The 21527-nt window shown below is 39.4% G+C and overlaps 1 protein-coding gene across 2 annotated transcripts in view; it reads left to right on the forward strand.

The window, feature by feature from the left end:
- LOC126416195 (endoplasmic reticulum lectin 1) overlaps nucleotides 1-21527 on the forward strand; it is a 91717-nt gene that overhangs the window by 40781 nt on the left and 29409 nt on the right. For both annotated transcript variants that reach the window (XM_050083783.1, XM_050083785.1), the window contains exon 6: nucleotides 18146-18266. In XM_050083783.1, the coding sequence (XP_049939740.1) occupies nucleotides 18146-18266 (121 nt within the window). The remainder of the gene's footprint in view (nucleotides 1-18145; nucleotides 18267-21527) is intronic.

The raw sequence follows: 21527 nt of genomic DNA on the forward strand, positions 1-21527 counted from the left end.
CTCGATGCTTGCAGGTACAAATCAGTATGAGTGGGTTTCCGGTAAACTGAAGGCCCTAGAGAACCATCATTCTTCCTTCGAACCAGGACATCCAAGAAAGGCAAACAACCATCTTTCTCTATTTCCATGGTGAACAGGATGTTGCTATGAATGGAGTTGAGGTGATGTAGAAACTCCATTAATTTATCTTCTCCATGAGGCCACACTATGAAAGTGTCATCCACATACCGCCAAAAACTGTTGGCTTCAGGGCAGCTGATTCAAGCGCTCTCTCTTCAAAATCCTCCATAAAAAGGTTGGCGACCAAAGGAGACAGGGGGCTACCCATGGCGACACCGTCAGTCTGTTCAAAATATTCTTGATTAAACATAAAATAAGTTGAGGAAAGTGCGTGCCTGAACAAAGCAGTGATATCAACAGGAAACATGTTACCAATCAGTGTCAAAGAATCTCCAAGAGGAACTTTTGTAAAAAGTGAGACCACATCAAAACTTACTAGAAGGTCTACACTGCTAAGACGAAGAGCCCCCAGTCTATTGATAAAATCAGCTGAGTTTCGTATGTGATGTGAGCACTTGCCTACGAAAGGTCTCAGTAAGGAAGCGAGATGTTTAGCTAAATCATATGTAGGAGCTCCAATGTTGCTCACTATTGGACGTATCATGGGACTGGGTTGATGGAGTGACTTCGGCCAAGTTCGAGTGGATCCACAATGATGCTAATTGTCGGCAGATATCAAAAATTGATCGACTGTTGCCACAGAAGCCGTCGCTAGAAGGGATAATGGTAAGACTTTCTGTTGTCAATCTCATGGAGAAGATGTCTGTATTAAGCAAGGGACTCAATTTTGCACCTACACCTACAGCACCGCCATTAATAAGTATTTTGAGTGGTGTTGAAGAAGCTGTACGACGTCTTCCTTTGGATGCTGCAGACGAAATAAGAAGGGAAACTTGCCATGCTCTGTTGAAGGCTCCTACTCTACGCAGTAATTTAACCTCTGCAGAAAGGGCTGCAACACGAAATCTGAGAGAGGACCCTGATGTAGTGGTATTGAAAGCTGACAAAGGTAATGCAACTGTTTTGTTACCTCGTGGTGCGTATAAAGATAAGATGTATGGTCTGCTAAGTGACTCTACCTATAGGTGTCGCCATGGGTAGCCCCCAGTCTCCTTTGGTCGCCAACCTTTTTATGGAGGATTTTGAAGAGAGAGCACTTGAATCAGCTGCGCTGAAGCCAACAGTTTTTGGCGGTATGTGGATGACACTTTCATAGTGTGGCCTCATGGAGAAGATAAATTAATGGAGTTTCTACATCACCTCAACTCCATTCATAGCAACATCCTGTTCACCATGGAAATAGAGAAAGATGGTTGTTTGCCTTTCTTGGATATCCTGGTTCGAAGGAAGAATGATGGTTCTCTAGGGTATTCAGTTTACTGGAAACCCACTCATACTGATTTGTACCTGCAAGCATCGAGTTGCCATCACCCATCGCAAACCATGAGTTTGCTTAAAACGCTTGTTCATAGAGCTCATACTGTCTCAGATCTAGATAGCTTATCTCAAGAACTCGCCCATCTAAAGACAGTATTCAGCGAAAATGGGTATTCCATCCGGCAGATTAACAGGGCACTAACAGTTAAAACTAAGTAGCAGGTAGTGAATAAAGAGGAGAACATGCCGGAACAATCTTTAGCTTTTCTTCCTTTCGTTGGCAACACTTCGTTTAAAATACCAAGAATCCTCCGAAAATTTCAGATAAAAGTGGTTTTGCGCCCACCATCGAAGATTGCGGACCTTGTGGGGTCGGTTAAGGACAATCTGTTACTACGAAAGGCCGGAATTTACAAGATACCGTGCCAATGTGGTATGGCTTACATAGGTCAAACCACACGCACCGTGAAAGAACGCTGTACTGAACATCAACGTTACACCCGCCTTCTGCAGCCAAGCAAGTCCGCTATTGCTGAACATTGTATTTCTACTGGACATTCAATGGAGTATGAGAAAACAATGATTTTGTCCACAGCAACGTCTTTCTGGGACTCCATTATTAAAGAATCCGTAGAAATACAACTGGTGGAAAATCTGTTAAACTGTGACAGTGGCTACCAGCTGGACAGTGCATGGAATCCCATCATCTCCACGATTTGCTCAAATCGAAGACGACAGAGTGCGTCGACGGCTGTGGCAAACAGCAACGCAGAGGGCGACTGAGTTCCGCTATTCCACCAGCGAGGGCGCTGCCGGCGGGCAGTGTGGTTCAACTATCAAGTTTTCGACGCATGCGCAGAGTAGTTACAGTACGCTATATATTGCGGAACGGAGGACGTTTTCGCCAGAATATCATGCGAAGTATTGAACGACGACTGGCTGCAAGCCCGAAATTTGTTTGAACAGACAATTCGCCGGGAAAATTTTAAAATTCACAGAACACTTTCTGTTGTTTATAATGTAGATTCAGAAATGCAGAATATGAAATTCTTTACTATTAATAAAAATACTGTTTCACAGGTATTTTAGTCTTTCATAAGTTATTACATTCAGAGATAGCTGTCATTTTATGTTTTATTGGTGACTACATCATTTCTTATTCTTTAGCATAGAATAGTGATCTTTTCATGAGAAGAAAAAGTTTGGTGTACCACAGATGTTTTTACTTGCCTTAGTGGCACTGCTACTACTGTCTAATGGCCAGGTTGAGTGCTCTTATTCACTCAAGCTGCTGTTCCTCTTTGCTCACTTGTAAGTTGTTGTGGTTACCATCAGGAAAGAAACAAGATTTTAATTTCCAAACTTTGATTTACGAAAGATTTAATGAGAAAATTTAAAACAAAATAAATCATTTTCTCACCATTCCTTGCTTTCACCTCTTGCATGTAAAATAACTCATTCACGTTGAATACATATATCTGGAAACAATGAATTGGCATCTTTCTTTTGTGAAATATATGATACCTGACAAACTCTTTTTTTCTAGATGGCAGCAAATGTGGATTTGGCTTAGCTTACAAACTGGATACAAGGATAAATGACTAACCACATCATAGAAGAGCCTCTTAACTGTGGGCATATTAATGATTGAAGATAGTTTAGCTTCCAGAGCTAAAACACACACACACACACACACACACACACACACACACACACACACACACACACACTCTACCCTTACATTCGCATACACTTTTGCCTATTGACACCACCACCTCTCTGTCGATGCTTAGTAGCAACTCTTTTGTTTGATGAGTAGTGATTCGTTCTCACATATGAGAATACATATATTGCACCCTGGACTATTTATCACTGTAAATTTGACACAGGACAGTTTTATTGTAATTTAACTTTAGGATTGCCATATAGTGGTAGTTCTCCAATGGATTTGATTCAGAATTCTAGTTGATGTGATAAAAAAGGTGGTGCAGTAGTTAAGATAAAGACTGAAGCTTAGATTCATGCGTAGCCGATCTCTTCTTCACTTTTCCGACATTCTGCAGAATTATTCCAGGCAAAGGTTGGGATGATTGCTACAACAATACCATGAACAATTTTTTACCACATCTTTGCCCTCCTGAGCTCTGTCTTTAATGTCAGTGTGTAAATAATTTAGGATTAAAGGAGGCAACTCATCAAATAATGGAAGCGCTGAGTCATAGACAGGCACGCAAAAAAGAATGAAAGCTTTGCTACCGTTCAGACGAACCTTTTAACAAACTAGAGTACACACACACACACACACACACACACACACACACACACACACACACACACACATGCAGTACTATGTTACATCGGTAAACACACTTTGCACAATGTAGCTACACAAGTGTGTGTGTGTGTGTGTGTGTGTGTGTGTGTGTGTGTGTGTGTGTGTTCTACATCTACATACATACTCCACAAGCCAACATATGGTGCGTGGCAAAGGGTACCTTGTACCACTACTAGTCATTCCCTATCCTCTTCTACTCGCAGATACTAAACTCCATCAGAACAGGCCTTGGAAGGCCCAGTGGTACCGACCGGCCACCGTGTCATCCCACAGGCGCCACTGGATGCAGATATGGAGGGGCATGTGGTCAGCATACCACTCTCCCTGCCGTATGTCAGTTTACAAGACCGGAGCCGTCACTTCTCAATCCAGTAACTCCTCAGTTTGCCTTTGTATGAGCCCTAATTTCTCTTACCTTGTCTTAGTGGTCTTTACATAATTCGGTAGTCAGCCGTAAATGCAGGTTCTCTAAATTTTCTCAACAGTATTTGACGAAAAAGCATTGTCTTCCATTCAGCGTCCTCTGCTTGAGTTCTCGAAGCATCTCCATAATACTTGCATATTGGTCCATCCTACCGGTAACAAATCTGGCAGCATTTTCTGAATCAGTTGGAAGTGTTCTTCAATCCAACCAGGTGGGAATCCCAAACACTCGAGCAGTGCTCAAGAATGGATTCACTCTGATGTTCTGTACGCGATCCCCTTTATAGATGACCTACACAGCCCTACAATTCTCCAATAAACTGATGTTGTCCATTGAGCTTCCCTACTACAGGCCTTATGTACTTGTTGCATTTCATATTGTTTTGCAACATTGTTCGTAGATATTTCATTGGCATAATTGTTTTGAGCAGTGCACCACTATAGTTGGAGCCATGAACGATGGCAGCTGAGTTTAGACTCGTTCTGTGCATCTGACATGACATCATCCTCCAACACCCAATAAACATTCAGTAGTTATCTTAGTACTCTACTGTGAATGTCATGGGCAGTGCGAGTGTTAAACGTGTTTGTGACAGTTATTCGGTGAATTTTTATTCAGTTTGCTGCAATTTGTCGTGGCTGATGGTGGTGGTAAGCAACAAATTCTCCATCAGGAAGTGAGAGACATAATTTAGGGGATACACACTTTCTTCATGCGTGAAACAGAAAACGGTGGACTTATCACAGATGTTGCCAGCTCTTAGGAACGCACAGCAGAAGCGAGTGGCATCAGCTTGAGAAGTGTTCAGTGGATTGGCAGAAAAGGTAATTTATCTGTCCAGACAAGTGGAAGCCCAGTATTCAGATCACTAGGAAAACATCACAATCGTGAGAAACCTGTCACGGATTTAGATGATTTTGACAACCATGTTCCAAGGTGAGTTGCGTTAAATATGTACAAGACAGGCAAATTTCCTACTGTTAAAAAAATTATGTTGAAAATATGTGAAACCAGGGGCGGCTTCTGAGGTAGTGCTGCTGTGCCATGACACCACTTGCATAAAAAAGAAAGAAAGCAAAATCTATATGAACTGCGCATAAAACATTGTTTCAGAGTATGTATTTTCTGATTTGAAGAGGTGCATTCATGCTCTTGCGGTAGTTTTCTGAAGCTTGGAACCAACTGCAGATTGGCACCGTCTGCCCTCATAAGGGCTGTGAGAAAGGCTCAGCTGTTGGTTTCTACATGCTTCTTATGGCAGAGGTAGAGCCACAGCTAGTTGACTCAGAGCTTCACGTTCTTTCCGCCAGAGAGCAGTAAATTGCAGGACCTATAGAAGCATGATGTGCCATCTAGCGATCATGTTAGAATACATCGGGGCACAGATTCATTGTAATCCAAGTTTACAATCTTTCAGCAAGTTAATGCTAATGCTTTCCTAAACACTAATTAATGCTTAATTAAATTGAATACAGAAATAATACACTTAAATATCATTATAAATAGCTATATGTAATTTGAATGTAAGTATGGCCTTATATTTTGAAACTAAGAGGCATTATTTAAATATTAGTATATTTCAAAACAGCAAGGCTATTGCTATAGAACAAAAAAACTAACATATTCACCACCTGTCGAGCATCTGTTTTCCAAACAAGGGTGTAGTATTTTTGTTTATACTCATTACGTTCGTGTGATACAGTTCTGAACAAACACGTTGCAGTTATTGTGAGGTCATATGATTGACCATATATAGCTCTCGGCACAGTGTTATGTGTAAGGGAAAATTCTGTTGACTGTGAAAATAGTAAACATGAACAAAGTAAATGAGTGATTAAAAATGCCATTTAGTGACAGGACTCTCAGATAAAAAACACTAGGTAGGCCACTCCCAAATCTGAATCTGTAGTAGCAAACAAAAAATTGATGCCTTAAGTTCAGTCCAGAAATTTACCAAAAAAGAAATGGATTTGTGGTTGTGAAGAAAGCAATGCTGTTTTTTGTTTTCCTTGTGTGTTATTTGGGGGAGATGTTCATTGGTGTAAGACTGGAGTAACTGATGTTGGGCATACATGGTTCAAAATGAAAGTACATGAAATGTCAAAGTGACACTTGAATAGTGTGCTTAGTGTTTCATTTCTAGGCAAAACCAATATTCAGCAGAAATTAGATTCACAATATAGACAAACAGTTGATAGCCACAACAAACATTAAAACGCTACTATGCGTTAATTTACTCATCGTAGCTGGCAATCTGTCCCAGCAAAAGTCCTGGAAAACAGCTACCGTAAAAAAATAACTATAAAGTTATTTAAAGATTCACACAGTTCCAGCTTTCAGCCATTAAGGCCTTTGTCAGCAGTAGACTCACGTACACACACGCATATACACACACTCACACACACACACATATGCAGTCTCAGAGAGCTGAGACCACACTGTGAACTGCAGCACCAGTGCATGATGGGAGTGGTGACTAGGTGAGGAGGAGGCTGGGGCAGGGAGGGGGGGTATAGTATGGTGGCACTGCCCGCCACTCCCCACCATCTGTGACAAAGACAGCCTACCATCCGAGCTGCAGCACCTGATGGAAGTCTTCCACCAAAATGGCTACAGTGAAAGGCAGATCAACAGGGTGCTCAAAAGGAAGGAGGAAGCAGTGAGAACCCCAGAAGAAGATGATGATGATGAAGAAGAAGAAGAAGAAGAAGAAGAAGAAGACAAACGACTCGCATTCCTTCTGTATGTGGGTCTGCTCTCCGCCAAAATTGCACGACTTCTGGGCAAATACAATATCAAAACCATTCTCCGACCACCACCAAAGACGAGGGAGCTCCTAGGTTCTGTCAAAGGCGCACTGAACCTCAACACCCCAGGAGTATACAGCATACCATACAAATGCGGTAAACAATAAATTGGGCAAACACAGCGCTGTATATCTTAAAGCTGCGAAGAACATATCAGATGTGTGCGACTAGGTCACACAGAAAAATAAGCCGTAGCAGAACACAGTATAAATGAAGAACACACCTTCAACAACAAATAAATTTCCAATGGTGTGTCAACTATCAAAGAACAAATATCATGACGCTAAATGGGTGATTAAGGTAGTCTGCACAATTTCAGCTGTGTCACATTCCTAAGTCCAAATTACAACAAATTCAAATGGTCCTACATAAAAATCAAACCACCCCCAATCTATGCCAGGTAAAAGTATACACAAATGTTCAAATATACTCTTTTCAACCCCCACTCTATGAATAGATAAAATATAGGTAAAAATATGCAAATATTCGCACACAAAAGAAATACGAATATAAACTACAAAAAATATTTTACTGTATTAGCTTCAAATGTGTTAAGTTATCCAATTTCTCACTTCTCAGTGTTTGCAAATGCAAAAAGCAGTGGACATTAATTGAGATTTTTATGAGTTGTGATTTTCTTTCAATTAGTGTTTTTATTATTACTGGGTCAGAATATTCATAACGTGTCTTAACAAGATGTACAGCATGGGTTTGTCTGTGTGGCATAGAGTATACATTCTTCAACACAAGTTTACTATTTGCTGGTTGTTTATTCGGTTTTGTGGTACTTTCAGTAATTGTGTACTGTAATTGTTTTTGCAGAGGCCCCTCAAATCAATCTGCAAGCTACTGACTTCAACACACACACACTCCCTTCCTCCACTGCTTGTATACACATTCACTAATCATATTACTATCAGGAGACTGTCCCGAATTTTTCATAGCAATATTATCATCTAAGTACACACTTTGACAAATTTCATTTAAGACCTTGCGTTTTGATCGCCATACTGACATTTGCTACTATAGTCATTGAGTACACTTAGTACTCTATCTCTAATTAGACCTTCTTTTCCATTTTCACAAACACATTCAGACACAACATCACTAACATCAACTGGTAACATTAATCTATCAGGCACTGCTCTACTGGTATCTAACTCATTATTTGAACACACACCAGAATTTCCAGAATCATTCAGCATCAAATCGTCAACTTTAACTTCTACATATACCATCCCATCTAATTCTATAGGTAACATATCATCATCAACATCATCATCATCATCATCATCATCTGAAACATTCTCATCAGAAACATTATCATCACACTTAATAATTATTTTCAACACCAAACTCATTTCTCTCTTCACGCACTTCTTCAACAACCTCAACACTGTGACTACTCTGTTCTACCAAATTCTCATTTTCCTGTCTATTATCTACTGCAATTTCATCTGAAATTACTCTGTCATTCTCATTTCCATTGCCAAGCACATGAACATCAGCTTCCACACATACAGCACAAGTATCAGCTTTTTCACTCATTTCACAGTCACTCAACGTTCTCACTGAACCATACTCATCAGATCTATTCTCATCACTGTCGACAACTACCACTGCATTACTACTGTTTAAGAAATTTGTCAAAGTGTCTTCTTCTAACTCAAATTCAGATTTTTTACTTTTTTGTTCAGCTTTGTTTTCAGAAAAAAATTTTCCCAAAATTCCCTATCAAACTTCATTCTATTCACTTCAGGTTGTATTCTGGGTACAAAATTTTGGTATGTTCTATTTGTTCTGCCCCTTCCCCTTCTGAAATTACTACAATGTCCCTGATTGTAATTCCCATGTCTATTTGCCCCATTTCGCCAGACTCCGAAAGAGGCAGGTCTTAGTTTACCGGACAATTTTTTCTATTTTCAAAATTGTTACTATTGTTTCCCTGATTTTGCCCCCACTGCCTATTTCTTGGTTCGAAATTCCTGTTCTCTGGTCTCTGGCTACCATTGCTCTCCCCATTTCTTCTGTCGTCATTTCTGAATCTACTATTAAAATGATCATTGAAAGCTCTGTTGTTGTTATTCCTGCTATCATCAGGTCTGTCATTACATCTGTCATTTCTCTCCCATGCTAAGTCCAGTTTATCTTTATATCCAAGAAATTGTTCAATTGTATCATCAGGTCCGTAGACAAGACTCCATACCCTGTTCAGCAATCTACGTTTTAATGCATCTATCTGGATCATCTCATTCAGTGCTTTATCAAGATGCACCAAAGCTGTTCATGAAAGATTTTCATGCGTCCCCTACCCAGTTTGAAATTTGGCCCATTCCAAAATTCTGACTTAATTCTGGCTTGTTTAGTTTCTGACCAGAATTTGTTCATGAAAGCTTGTTCTACCTGATTAAACGACATTTTGGGTTTGATTGACTGGTTTGCCCATGACAAAGCCTCCGTATCTAAAAACTTTTTAAGAAATTTAATTTTCAAATTATCGCTCATTTTATCATTGAAATTGTCTTTTATGTGGTCCATGAAATCAACTAGATGTATATTGCCCTCCCCTGAAAATGTTTTTATGTTAACATTGTTCCACAATGGACTGTAACTACAGAAAGATTTCACAGCAACGGAATCTTCAGTTTCTTGAAATTTAGATTTGAAGCTCGAAATTTCGCCTAAGCAAGTGCCTACATCTTCTTTTAATTCTGCGAAATTCTCATTTGCGATTTTAGGGAAATTTTGTATATTTTGGTCTGTTTGTGTGAATTTCTTTACGAAATCTTTGTTGAGCTTTTTCAATTACTTCAACAGTAGCAACTTTTTCTAAATTTTCCGTGGAATCTAGCCTCTCTTCAAATTTTTGGTATTCCTGTTTTATGGTAACAGTTTCCCCTTCTATAGTCAACACATTTTTGGTATTCTCGACTACTTTTCCCCAGCATCTATCTAAACTCTCCTTTGTCTCGCGAATTTGTGTTCCATGGTTGTCTAATTTTTTATCGATTGAATCCAGAAAAGTTTTCTGTTCATCAATTGATCTCTTTTGTTCTTCCATTAACTGAACTAACCCCTTTAAGGCTGATACATTTGATTCAAATCCACGAAAGGGTGAACATACACTACTGTGATCACTATCCTCTCCGTTTTCATTGTCTCGATTAACTACATTATTATCAGTAATATCTACGCTAGTTTGCATGTTTCCATTAACCTCCCCATTATCGTCAACTTCCCTATTGTTGTTAACCTCCCTGTTATCCTCCATAATGACAATGCAGATGGGGGGGGGGGGGGGGGGGGGAATCCAAAAGTAAAAATTCAAATAAGTTTTTGTACTTACAGTTAGTTCTCCAAGTTGTGTTTTCACATAAGTATCATTAAGTTCTTTGTAGTGTTATTCACTGTCTTCGTTGTCCAGTTTTCGAAAAAATGGAATAATATTTCAACAAGTGAATTAACTCTGAAACAAAATACTAAATTAGTTTACAGAATTACACTGCATCCCAGCTCCTCCAACTCATAAAGCTTTACTATGCGTTAATTTACTCATCGTAGCTGGCAATCTGTCGCAGCAAAAGTCCAGGAAAACGGCTACTGTAAAAAAATAACTATTAAGTTATTTAAATCATTAATCCAGTATAGTGTTTTGTCTGAATATTTATTACAGTCTCAAAGTATAAATAAAAGCATCTTGACAAATCTGAAATAAGTTGTATCATACTTACAATAATGAAATGAATTATGCTCAACAAGTTACACATTTTCTGTCCAAATACACACAAAGTACTGATTCACTTTGCCAACATGGCTGTAACTGAAACTTCCTGGCAGATTAAAACTGTGTGCCCGACCGAGATTCGAACTCGGGACCTTTGCCTTTCGCGGGCAAGTGCTCTACCATCTGAGCTACCGAAGCACGACTCAAGCCCGGTACTCACAGCTTTACTTCTGCCAGTATCTCGTCTCCTACCTTCCAAACTTTACAGAAGCTCTTCGCCCGGTACTCACAGCTTTACTTCTGCCAGTATCTCGTCTCCTACCTTCCAAACTTTACAGAAGCTCTTCGCAGGAGAATCTCGGTCGGGCACACAGTTTTAATCTGCCAGGAAGTTTCATATCAGCGCACATTCCGCTGCAGAGTGAAAATCTCATTCTGGATGGCTGTAACTATTTATACTTTCTTAACAATCCTGAACAGTCCTCGGCATTGTTTAGAATCATTTTTTGGTTGATTAACAATTAAAATTGCTGAGCTGCGATAGACACAATAATTTTTATTGTGCCTATCATGGCTCAGCATCTCCGCTATATTGTGAGTAGCAACTTTCCTTCTCTCGTATTGTTACATTCCATCCTGGATTTTCCATTTTGTAACAATTAAAATTGACATATAAAAACTGAAAATACATATATGAACGTATGTTTGCTCCAGAACAGCTAGTACACTACGATATTAGTACATGTCTGTTATTTTATTTGAGTATAACTTCTCGAATACGAAATTACAACAATCGATTTTCATATTTTATTAATTACTAGAGGTTCCTTTCATGGAAAATTTTCCCTTCATTTACGGAGCTTCCACACATTAGTGTAATTAAGATTCCATAATTATTTTCTTTGTAACTTTTCCACAAGTACATATTTCCATATAGCTCTTTGTCAGAAATTACTGTTTATGGTTAAAATTTACGTGTTTAAATGGGTTTTAATTAGACTGCTACGTTTCAACTTGTAGAAAAGAATAGATATATATTGAATGTAATTATAAACTGTAGTCGGTTTGTGGTGCTTTGGAGCTGGCTCTCAGGGGCCATGATGAATCTGGTGCCTCTAAAAAAAAAAGGGTTTTTTCGCAAGCTAATTCAGTTCAGCGCAGAACAGGGTAAAGAGCTTAAGTTTATCTCATTCAAGCATCAGTGTTCAAAGGCATTGCAGAACAAACTACTGCAATTTACATTGGAAGTGTACCATGATGAAGGTTGTAAAGAAATAAAACGTGCTAATTATGTTGCAATAATCGTGAATGAAATCACAGATGTGTCTTGCGGATTTCAGTTGGTTATTGTTTTGCATTATGTTGTTGAGGGGAAAGTCTGCTGAAAGATTTTGGAACTTTGTTAATCCAGCAAGTCAGAATGCTCATACAGTAGCTGAGAGTATTCTCAAAGAAATTGAACCATTAATTGGCGATGATTGAGCATAACTAATAGCTCAGAGTTACGATGGTGCAAATGTTAAGAGTGGCAAGTCGAATGGGGATCAGAGATTAAAGACCAATATCCAAATGCAAACTACATCCATTTTTATAATGTCCCCAGCAGCCTCTGTTAATTGCAAAGCTTGCATCTTTTTTTCACTCCTTTCAGGTAATTCTTCTTCTTCTTTTTTTTGCCCCTAACTCGCAAAGAGATCAAAAGTGTTGCATAGCATTATTCAAATAAGCTTTGCCCGTGTGTGTGACGTGATGGAATTATCATTTGTGAGTAGTAAAAGGTGTTTTTGAAAACAGGAAAAAATCTTATTACTGTTATGGAAATCACTGAAACAAGTGAGAGCATAAAACTGTCTCCTACTATTGAAAAAGCTGGTTCATACAAACAAAGACTGCAAGATAATGAATTCATTTTCTGGCTATCATTTTTCTATAAGATACTGCCTCATGCAGACATACTTTTTTATCAGCCTCAGAAGAAGATAACCGAACCAACCACAGCAATGCAAGTCAACCAGGACATTGAAGCGGTAATGCAAAACATCGGAGATGACATTGACTCCATCCTTAACGAGATGAGTTTGAAAATAATAAAACAATGCCTGCCAAGAAGCCAAGGATTCTTGATGGGCATAAAAAAAGAGATTCTTTGAAAGTGTGCGATGTTGTCCTTTCTGAAATAAAATTATGTTTTCAGTTCACTGGACACCTCGTTGCAGCCAACTTGCTTGATATAAATCAGTCTGACAATACATCACAGATTTTCCTGACAAATACTTTGAAATTAAAGACACATATACATTTCTGGGGGGGGGGGGGGGAGACAAAAATTGAAGGGTGAGCTTCAAGTCTTCTATGCTAGGCCTGAGTTGAGAGCAGCTGCATTTCTTTCGGTGATTCTAGAGGATGAATTTCATGACACAGTCAACGAGACTGTTTAAAGTTTTGAAACTGCTAACCATGACTCCTGTCTCGACATCAGAATCTGAGTGGTACGCTTCCGTGCTCAAGAGAATTAAAACATTGCTACGAAACACCATGAAAGAAGAATAACTGAGTGCCATAGGGATGCTATACTGTGAAAAGTCATTCATGTGTAAAATTGAACATTTCCATGTGAGATGACAGATTTATTTGCCAACAAGAAGGAACGACGAATCTATTTACAATGTCATTCCTACTGATTATTTAGAAGCTGTCTTCCCACAGTTATGGTGTTTCTGCTTTTGGTAAGTACAATGCTTTTAGTTTTAAATGTTGGTAATTTGAATAAATTTGCTTTGCAAAATCCAGATGGTGCATCTGTATGATCCTCTCGTAGGAATGATTTTTTTTTTTTTTTTTTTTTAATACGACTTTGAAAACTTCATCTTTGTGATTGCTATCTTCTATTGCCACACCAGACAGGTTGATGAATGACTGAATAGAAATGTTCAGTCCTCTTTGTGAATTTTCTTAGAACCAGAATTTTCTTAGGTTCTTGACAAGATCTTTCGCTAAAGTTTGATGGTGCTAGTTTTTGTAGGCTTTGCGCATCAATCTTTTTATACACAAATTTCTTCAAACTTTTGCATGTCATCATTTCTGTGTTCTTTATTGAATAGAGAATGGAATAGTCTGTGTTTCCTCAGCATTTTCTGAATTTTGTTATCAAACCATCGTGAATCTTTTCATCCTTAATCAACAAACTCAATACATACTTCTCCAGAGCGCAATTTACAATCAGTTTAAACTTTGACCGTAATTCCTATGTTTCCACCATACTGGGCAATACCCATCCATTATCTAAGTATGCTGCTAACAACAGCTTATCTGCTCTTACCAGCATGAAAACTCTTTTAGCCGTATTGATGCAAGGATGTGCTGCTAGATATGCTACTAGTAGGCTTGATCAGCACACGAGTATTACAGAAATGCTTCATGGACTCAAATGGGAATTCCTGCAGGGAAGACGATGTTCTATTTGCGAGCTGCTGTTGAGGAAATTTAGAGAATTAGCATTTGAGGTCAATTATAGTATGATTCTATTGCTGCCAAAATACATAAGATGAGAGAAATTAGGACTTGTATGGAGACTTATAGACAGTCATTTTTTCCTCGCTCTATTTGCGGATGGAACAGTCAAGGAAATGACTAATAGAAGTACAAGGTACCCTCTGCCATGCACCATACATTGGCTTTTGGAGTATGTATGTAGATGAGGATTTATTAACTTTAGTAACTATTGTTGCTGTGATGATGATCATGGTCACTAATCCTGTCTCTGTATTTCCACTGTCAGTAAGGACAGGCCCTTATGTAGGTACAAGGTCTAAAATATATACAATTATTTACATTCTCCCAGAAACTTTCCTTACCATATTTAGTGACAGTGTGGTAGATGACTTCAGTCGGTGCACAGCTGAATGGCATAACCACTTCGAATGTTTGACTTTGCTGTGATAATATTCATCCAAGTTTTTGAAAGAAAAACAGTCTCAGTCGCAAGGGAAACAATACTTTTATTGACGTGTGAAGACCATTGTATGCCCCTTACACACATCAGGATCAGCTGAAAAAGCTGTGCTGGTGTAGGAACACACTTAGAGGTTTTCAGATCGTGTAGTACAATCTGTACACTAAGCAGTAACTTGTTTCAATCAGAATTACAAATTCTCATACAAAACGCATAACATTCGTGCTGTGGGGTGACTAGTTATTGCTTAGTGTACGTATTGTGCTACATGGGTTCAAACTCTGTAAGTGTAGTCTGCTTTTTCAACTGACCTCCATTTGTAAGGCATGCACAGCAGTCCCCACAGATGTCTTGAATGCAAATTTTCTGATGACGCCCCAGAAGGATGAACCATGTGAATAAAAGTATTGTTTCCCCTGCAACCAAGACTGTTTTTCTTTTGAAATACTACCCACGGTTGCTGTGCCAGGTACACCATGGAGTGGGAAGAACTACCCACGGTTGCTGTACCAGGCACACCATGGAGTGGGAAGAATTTTTCATTCAAGATTGTGTGGGTTTCCTTTCATTGGCCTAGGAAATGTAGAATCATTTTCAAATTTTATTTTTGGTATTATTGTTCTGTGAATCTGTTCTGCGATTTGGGGTTTCACATCACGTTTAGTATCAGTTAATGAATCTCTCTGTTTCACTTCTGGTTACTCCCCTTCCACCCATTCTGTGCAGTATGTTTTGTGCTTGTCGTTTCCTTTTTCAGTGCGGTATAATATTTTTCGAACTCCATCAATTGCTGAGACAGTAGAAAAGAAAGCTTTTCTGAAAACCAAAATTGGTTAACGTTGAATATAAATTCAATCTTTTCTGACCGTATGTATCGAAATGCAGCAGTGTATGGAATTAAATTGTTGACAATAAACAGTGCAGACAAGAAGAGAAACGAAACTTCTGAAAAGTGATCCTACAGAAAAATGCTAGAGTAGATGCAGGACTGGATCAAATGAGGGGAAAGAAAGAAATTTGTGGCACAATTTGGCTAAAATGAGGTATAGGTTGATAGGATGCTTCCTGATATATTGAAGAACTACCAATTTGGTAATCGAGGGAATTGGAGGAGGGGGTGGTAAAAATTGTAGAGAGACCAAGCCCTGATTACAGTAAATAGATTTAAGTGGATGTAGACTGCAGAAGTTATGCACATATGAAGAGGCTTGCGCAGTACCAACAAGCATGGAGAGCTGTATCAAATCGGTATTTCTATAGAAAATCACAACAACAACAATAAACTGAAGATCTCATAAGAATTTTGCATTGAAATGTTGCTGTTTAGATATCTGACAATACTTGTGTGGAATATTATTTTCCAGCATTAGAGTAATAGAAAATGCAGATAGTTTAATGTTAGTCACCTCAGAGGGCTCCAGCAAAACATGCTGCACCTGGATAGACTGTTGTATTTGCCATTGAGTGAAGTCATAAAACCAGCTGCAAAATTATGAAGGCAGTCTTGTAATTGTCATCAGGGAGGAGATTGTGAATAATATCTTTGAGGCATTAGGAACACTAAGGTTATTTGTTATGCTGTGTAAGATCTTGAGTGTTTTGTATCGTCTTTGAATATTTCAATCAGATTTTGAAGAAGTTGGTATTGGTCCTCTGTTGTCCACCCCATCCTCCACACTTGGCCTTTGCTCCCAAATGATGTTAGGTTTAGTTGTACACAGTGCCATTTTGGACTCAGAAGGTCCATTTAATCTCTCTACACAATGAACATTATTTTTTGTGTGCACATGATTTTTACATGTGACACAATGCTAAAACATATAAAACTCTAAGCAGAGGTAAGTTTCCATAGACAACTTGGAAACAACAGGTGGTGTGTTTTTCTTTCTGACATAGGTACATTCATTGCAGTTTTGTCCACCCTTGGTTTTTCTTTCTTTCTTTCTTTCTTTCTTTCTTCTTCTTCTTCTTCTTCTTCGTGTTGAAATCATGGAATAAAATAAGTTAAGACACAAAACAGACAAGTTTGTTTTCATTGAAATTGTTCCCTGTCTTGCATTCTGGGATAAAGAAATCACAGCTGGCGAACGGCACTTTCTCACTAAAGCCAGATGCAGATTTACACAGTACATGGTCAGTAAACCATGAATCATATCTGAGAAATGATGAGCTTTGACAAGGGAATCAAATCATTTCCAGATACATTGTTATGAAGCTTATGACATCATTCTTTAGAGGTGGGAGGAATGTGATAACAAATAATTTTTTTCCCATCTGTGCACAAGGCTGAAATATTGAAGAGTAAGGGTATAATCTTGGGGGGACAGTGACCCATTTGAGAAGGGAGATGACAACATCAGTAAGAATGTCAAATGCACCACTATGTGAAACTACAGTGATGAAGCATCAGTAGACAACCTCGCCTTTTTATCAAGGCAAGAAAAAGAAAAATTTTCTTTTTTGTGGTACCCTTCAGTCAATTATACAAATTTGAAATTGTCTGAAACATCTTCTAAGAATGTAAAATTTCGTAAGAAAATGAAATATGAAGTGATTATATTGGTCAGATGCCTAGAAAATATTAACTGACAGCAGCTACATTGAGATGGCTGGTACAAGTGTTTCGCTGTATTTGACTTTACTGGAGAAAATGCATGAATTATTTATGGAGCAGTTACAGGAAAAGTAATTAGTTGTAAGCCGTTTCTATAGCATCATATTGAAGAAGAAAGATATGAGCATATGGAAAATAGGTGCCAAATATTATTTCACACATCAGCATTAGGCTACACAATGAAGACAAACTTGTGAGTAATAAACATAGTGTCAAAATGCAAGAATTATATGATTATTAACAATTTATTTTTTATTGTATCCTTATCTCTAAATGAAGCTCACAAATAAAAACAATAAATACAAATGAAAATAATGTGAGACTTCAGTCTGAATGTTGTTTATATGTTCCTTTTTGGGTTGTTAAGTAGCTTGTACAGTTTAATTAGTAATTTTAGTTGTGGTATGGTTGCATGTTTGCTTCTATGTGTAATGTAACTTTTAAGTGACACTTGAAAATCAAGGTTATCAGAATCATTCCAAACTTGCAAAACATTGCCTTATTGATTAGTGACTGAATTAAATCAAAAGGAAAATCCACTTCAGAGAACTGCAAAATTATAGATGCAGATTGCAAGCCCAGTACTTCCCATCAGGAGGCAAAATTTCTGTGTTGCCAATACACACACATAAAAACAAAAAGAATATCCTAGCTTTCAGAGAGGAAAGAGAGAGAGTTTTGGAAAGGTTAGAGAGGAAAGGCAGGTTATTTTTAGACTGCAGTGTAAGGGGACCAACCTGTTGTGAGGATGAGGGAAACGAAAATTATTAGCAACTGGCCATAGACATTTTAAAAACACAGGCTTATTATTTGTGTTATATAGTTACTAAATGCGCTTTTGCTTTCTTACAGACCACAGCGTTCTGGAGAAAACGTCATCAATTGTCTCCCAGTGGAAGGTTCTCCCATCAAACCTAAAGACCTGATGATGCATGAAGCTGAGAGCATAAAATTCAGACACCAGAAAGTTATAGTAAGTTTGACCTAGAATCCCACTTAATGAAACACCAGATTGTATGTTTGGTAATATGAGTGTGCCATATTTTCATTAGAGAAATGCATGATCACATTAAATCACTCACTCACCATAATTATAGCACTACAGGCCACAACTTTTCAAGTAATTTGCTTACTTCGCCATCCCCCCCCCCCCCCCCCCCCCCCTCTGTGTGCCTTTTCAGAATTGCATGTTTTGGTAGTAGCTCATTTAACTGGAATCACACCATGTCGAAAGAAGCATGTTGGTAGGAGATAGTTGCAGGTTTGATGTTATAGGTATTCTCAATGTTGTGCGCAATGGTTTCCTCTAGTATCTTTGTGTGTTATGCCTCTTCATTTGCTGCCTGGTGAAATAATATAGGCGTTCGCAACAGGTGCAGATAGCACACATGCCAATAAAGGACTCCACATTCTAATTTGTTGAATAAGATGCCTGCACATTCTAATTTGTTGAATAAGATGCCTGCATATAGCAAATTTTACCTTTATATTAGGACTATTCATGACTCTTTAATGTCCTTTTAATATTCAGCCCCCCTCAGGAAAAAAGTTGAGTGAATCTCGTCTATCAATTCTCATAGATCTTTCATTTCCACCTTGTCCACATCCCACTGTACATGTTGAATTATTGTTGTATATAAGCTGAAACGCCAAAGAAACTGGTATAGGTACGTGTATTCAAATACAGAGATATGTAAACAGGCAATATATGGCACTGTGGTCGGCAACGCATATATAAGACAACAAGTGCCTGGCACAGTTGGTAGATCGGTTACTGCTGCTACAATGGCAGGTTATCAAGATTTAAGTAGGTTTGAACGTGGTGTTGTAGTCGGCAGATGAGCGATGGGATACAGCATCTCAGAGGTAGCGATGAAGTGGGGATTTTCCCATACAAAAATTTCATGAGTGTACCATGAGCATTAGGAATGCGGTAAAACATCAAATGTCCAACATCGCTGTGCTCGGAAAAAGAACCTGCAAGAATGGGACCAACAACAACCGAAGAGAATCGTTCAGTGTGAGAGAAGTGCTACCCTTCTGCAATTTGATGCAGGTTTCAGTGCTGGGCCATCAACGAGTGTCATCATGCAAACCATTCAACGAAACATCATCAATGCGGGCTTTTGTAGCCGGGCTTCAGGTACCATTGATGACTGCAAGACACAAAACTTTACACCTCGCCTTGGCGCGTTAACACCGACATTAGATTGTTGATGATTGGAAGCACGTTGCCTGGTCTGATGAGTCTCATTTCAAACTGTATCAAGCGGATGGATGTGTACGGGTATGGAGACGACCTCATGAATCCATGTCAGCTTCAGGCTGGTGGAGTCTCTGTAATGGTGTGCAGTTGGAGTGGTATGGGACCCCTGGTACGTCTAGATATGACTCTGACTGGTGACACGTACATAAACATTCTGTCTGCTCACCCACATCCATTCATGTCCATTGTGCATACCGATGGACTTGGACTATTCCACCAGGACAATGCAACACCCTACATGTCGGGAATTGCTACAGAGTGGCTTCAGGGACACTCTTCTGAGTTTAAATACTTCTGCTGGCCCCCAAATTCTCCAGACATGAACATTATTGAGCATATTTGGAAAGCCTTGCAAAGTGCTTTTCAGAAGAGATCTTCATCCCTCGTACTTGCAGATTTTTTGGGCAGCCCTGCAGGATTCATGGTGTCACTTCCCTCCAGCACTACTTCAGACATTAGCTGAGTCCATGCTATGTCATGTTGCGACACTTCTGCGTGTTTGCGGGGGCCCTACATGATATTAGGCAGATGTACCAGTTTCTTTGGCTTTTCAGTGTACTTTTTCTCAAGTCAGTATCCCTTTTTCTTAACACATTCTAATCACACAGGGATGAATGAGGTTTCATTGGAAATGTTTTTTAACGGGCTTCTGACATTGCAAAGAAATTTTGGGCTGAAACTATTTGTGGAAAATTTTAAAATACGAGAGAGACTCTGCCTGTTGTACAAGTTGACATTTCTAATGAATGTACTTTCTTAAATGATAAATTTATTTGTCATTGTCGCCATGAATAAAAATTTATCTATTGCTACTATAGCCTATCGTGTTCACTATAGTTGAAAATATTTGCCGAGTTATACTTACAGATTACGTGCCCCTTCTGATAACCCCTGATCTAAGTGTGTCACAGAAACCATGACCAACATCTAGAATGCAAAACACTTTTTTGGACACGTGGAAATGTTTATAGAAAGATGTATCACAAATTCATGATTATTATTTCACGTTGTTCGGTTCATTGTTAAAGATGTTTTCATTTCCAACAACTATGCTTATCTCAGTGACTACACTTGTTCCAGATACTATCATTATTTAAAGTGTGAAAGTTTCACATGAGTCCTGCAGTAGCCACCCGAAAGATCGCGGGAGGCGCACATCGGCACGGCGCGTCACGGACGGTAGTTGCCGCAAGTAGAGTCCCGTCCACCAGTGGCACGCGAGAATTCGGCCGCGACCTCTGCCGGCGGAACAACAACAACAACAACAACAACTCAGGCAGCACGGGCCGTGCCCAGTCAGTTCACATCGAGCCTGCCTAGGAGACAGTTCCTGGTCTACGCTATGTTAAGTGCGACGGAAACGTGAACCGTGTTACTACACAATTGGCGACGAGTAGGGTCGTTCTTTCGCGTGTTGCGTTGTTGTTCCGGTTTCGCAGCTTATCCACGGCATGGAGGATTTAGTGCTGGTTTTGGTTGAGCAGCAGACGGAGCTCATGGCTACCATGAAACAAGTGCTTCCAGTGTTGCTCTCCACGCAGTCTGCTCCAGCACCGTTCCCTCCTCCCTTTCCCCCGTGTGACGAGACGGCGGAGGATTGGGACGCATATGAACATCGCCTTCGGCAACATTTACAGGCATTTCATGTTGCCGATGCGGAGGTATGTCGTGCTCTTTTCTTGTCTTGGATATCTCCCACACTGTATCAAGTTTTGCGGCAGCTAGCGCCGTTGCAGGAACCCTCGTCCTTGTCTTTTGACGCATTGTGTTCATTGCTGTCTTCATATTATCGCTGCCGCGCATGTTGTGGCGGCTAGGGTCAAGTTCTATCAAATGCAAGAAGCAGCCCCATCAGTCTTACCGGGCGTGGTCCGCTACCCTGCACGGCCTTAGTCACAAGTGTCATTTTGTCACGGAGCAGTCGCGAGAGTCGTACGCCCACGTTATGGTGCACGACGTCATTGTTCG

This window comes from Schistocerca serialis, chromosome 8 (genome assembly GCF_023864345.2).
Source record: "Schistocerca serialis cubense isolate TAMUIC-IGC-003099 chromosome 8, iqSchSeri2.2, whole genome shotgun sequence".
Lineage (NCBI taxonomy): Eukaryota > Metazoa > Arthropoda > Insecta > Orthoptera > Acrididae > Schistocerca > Schistocerca serialis.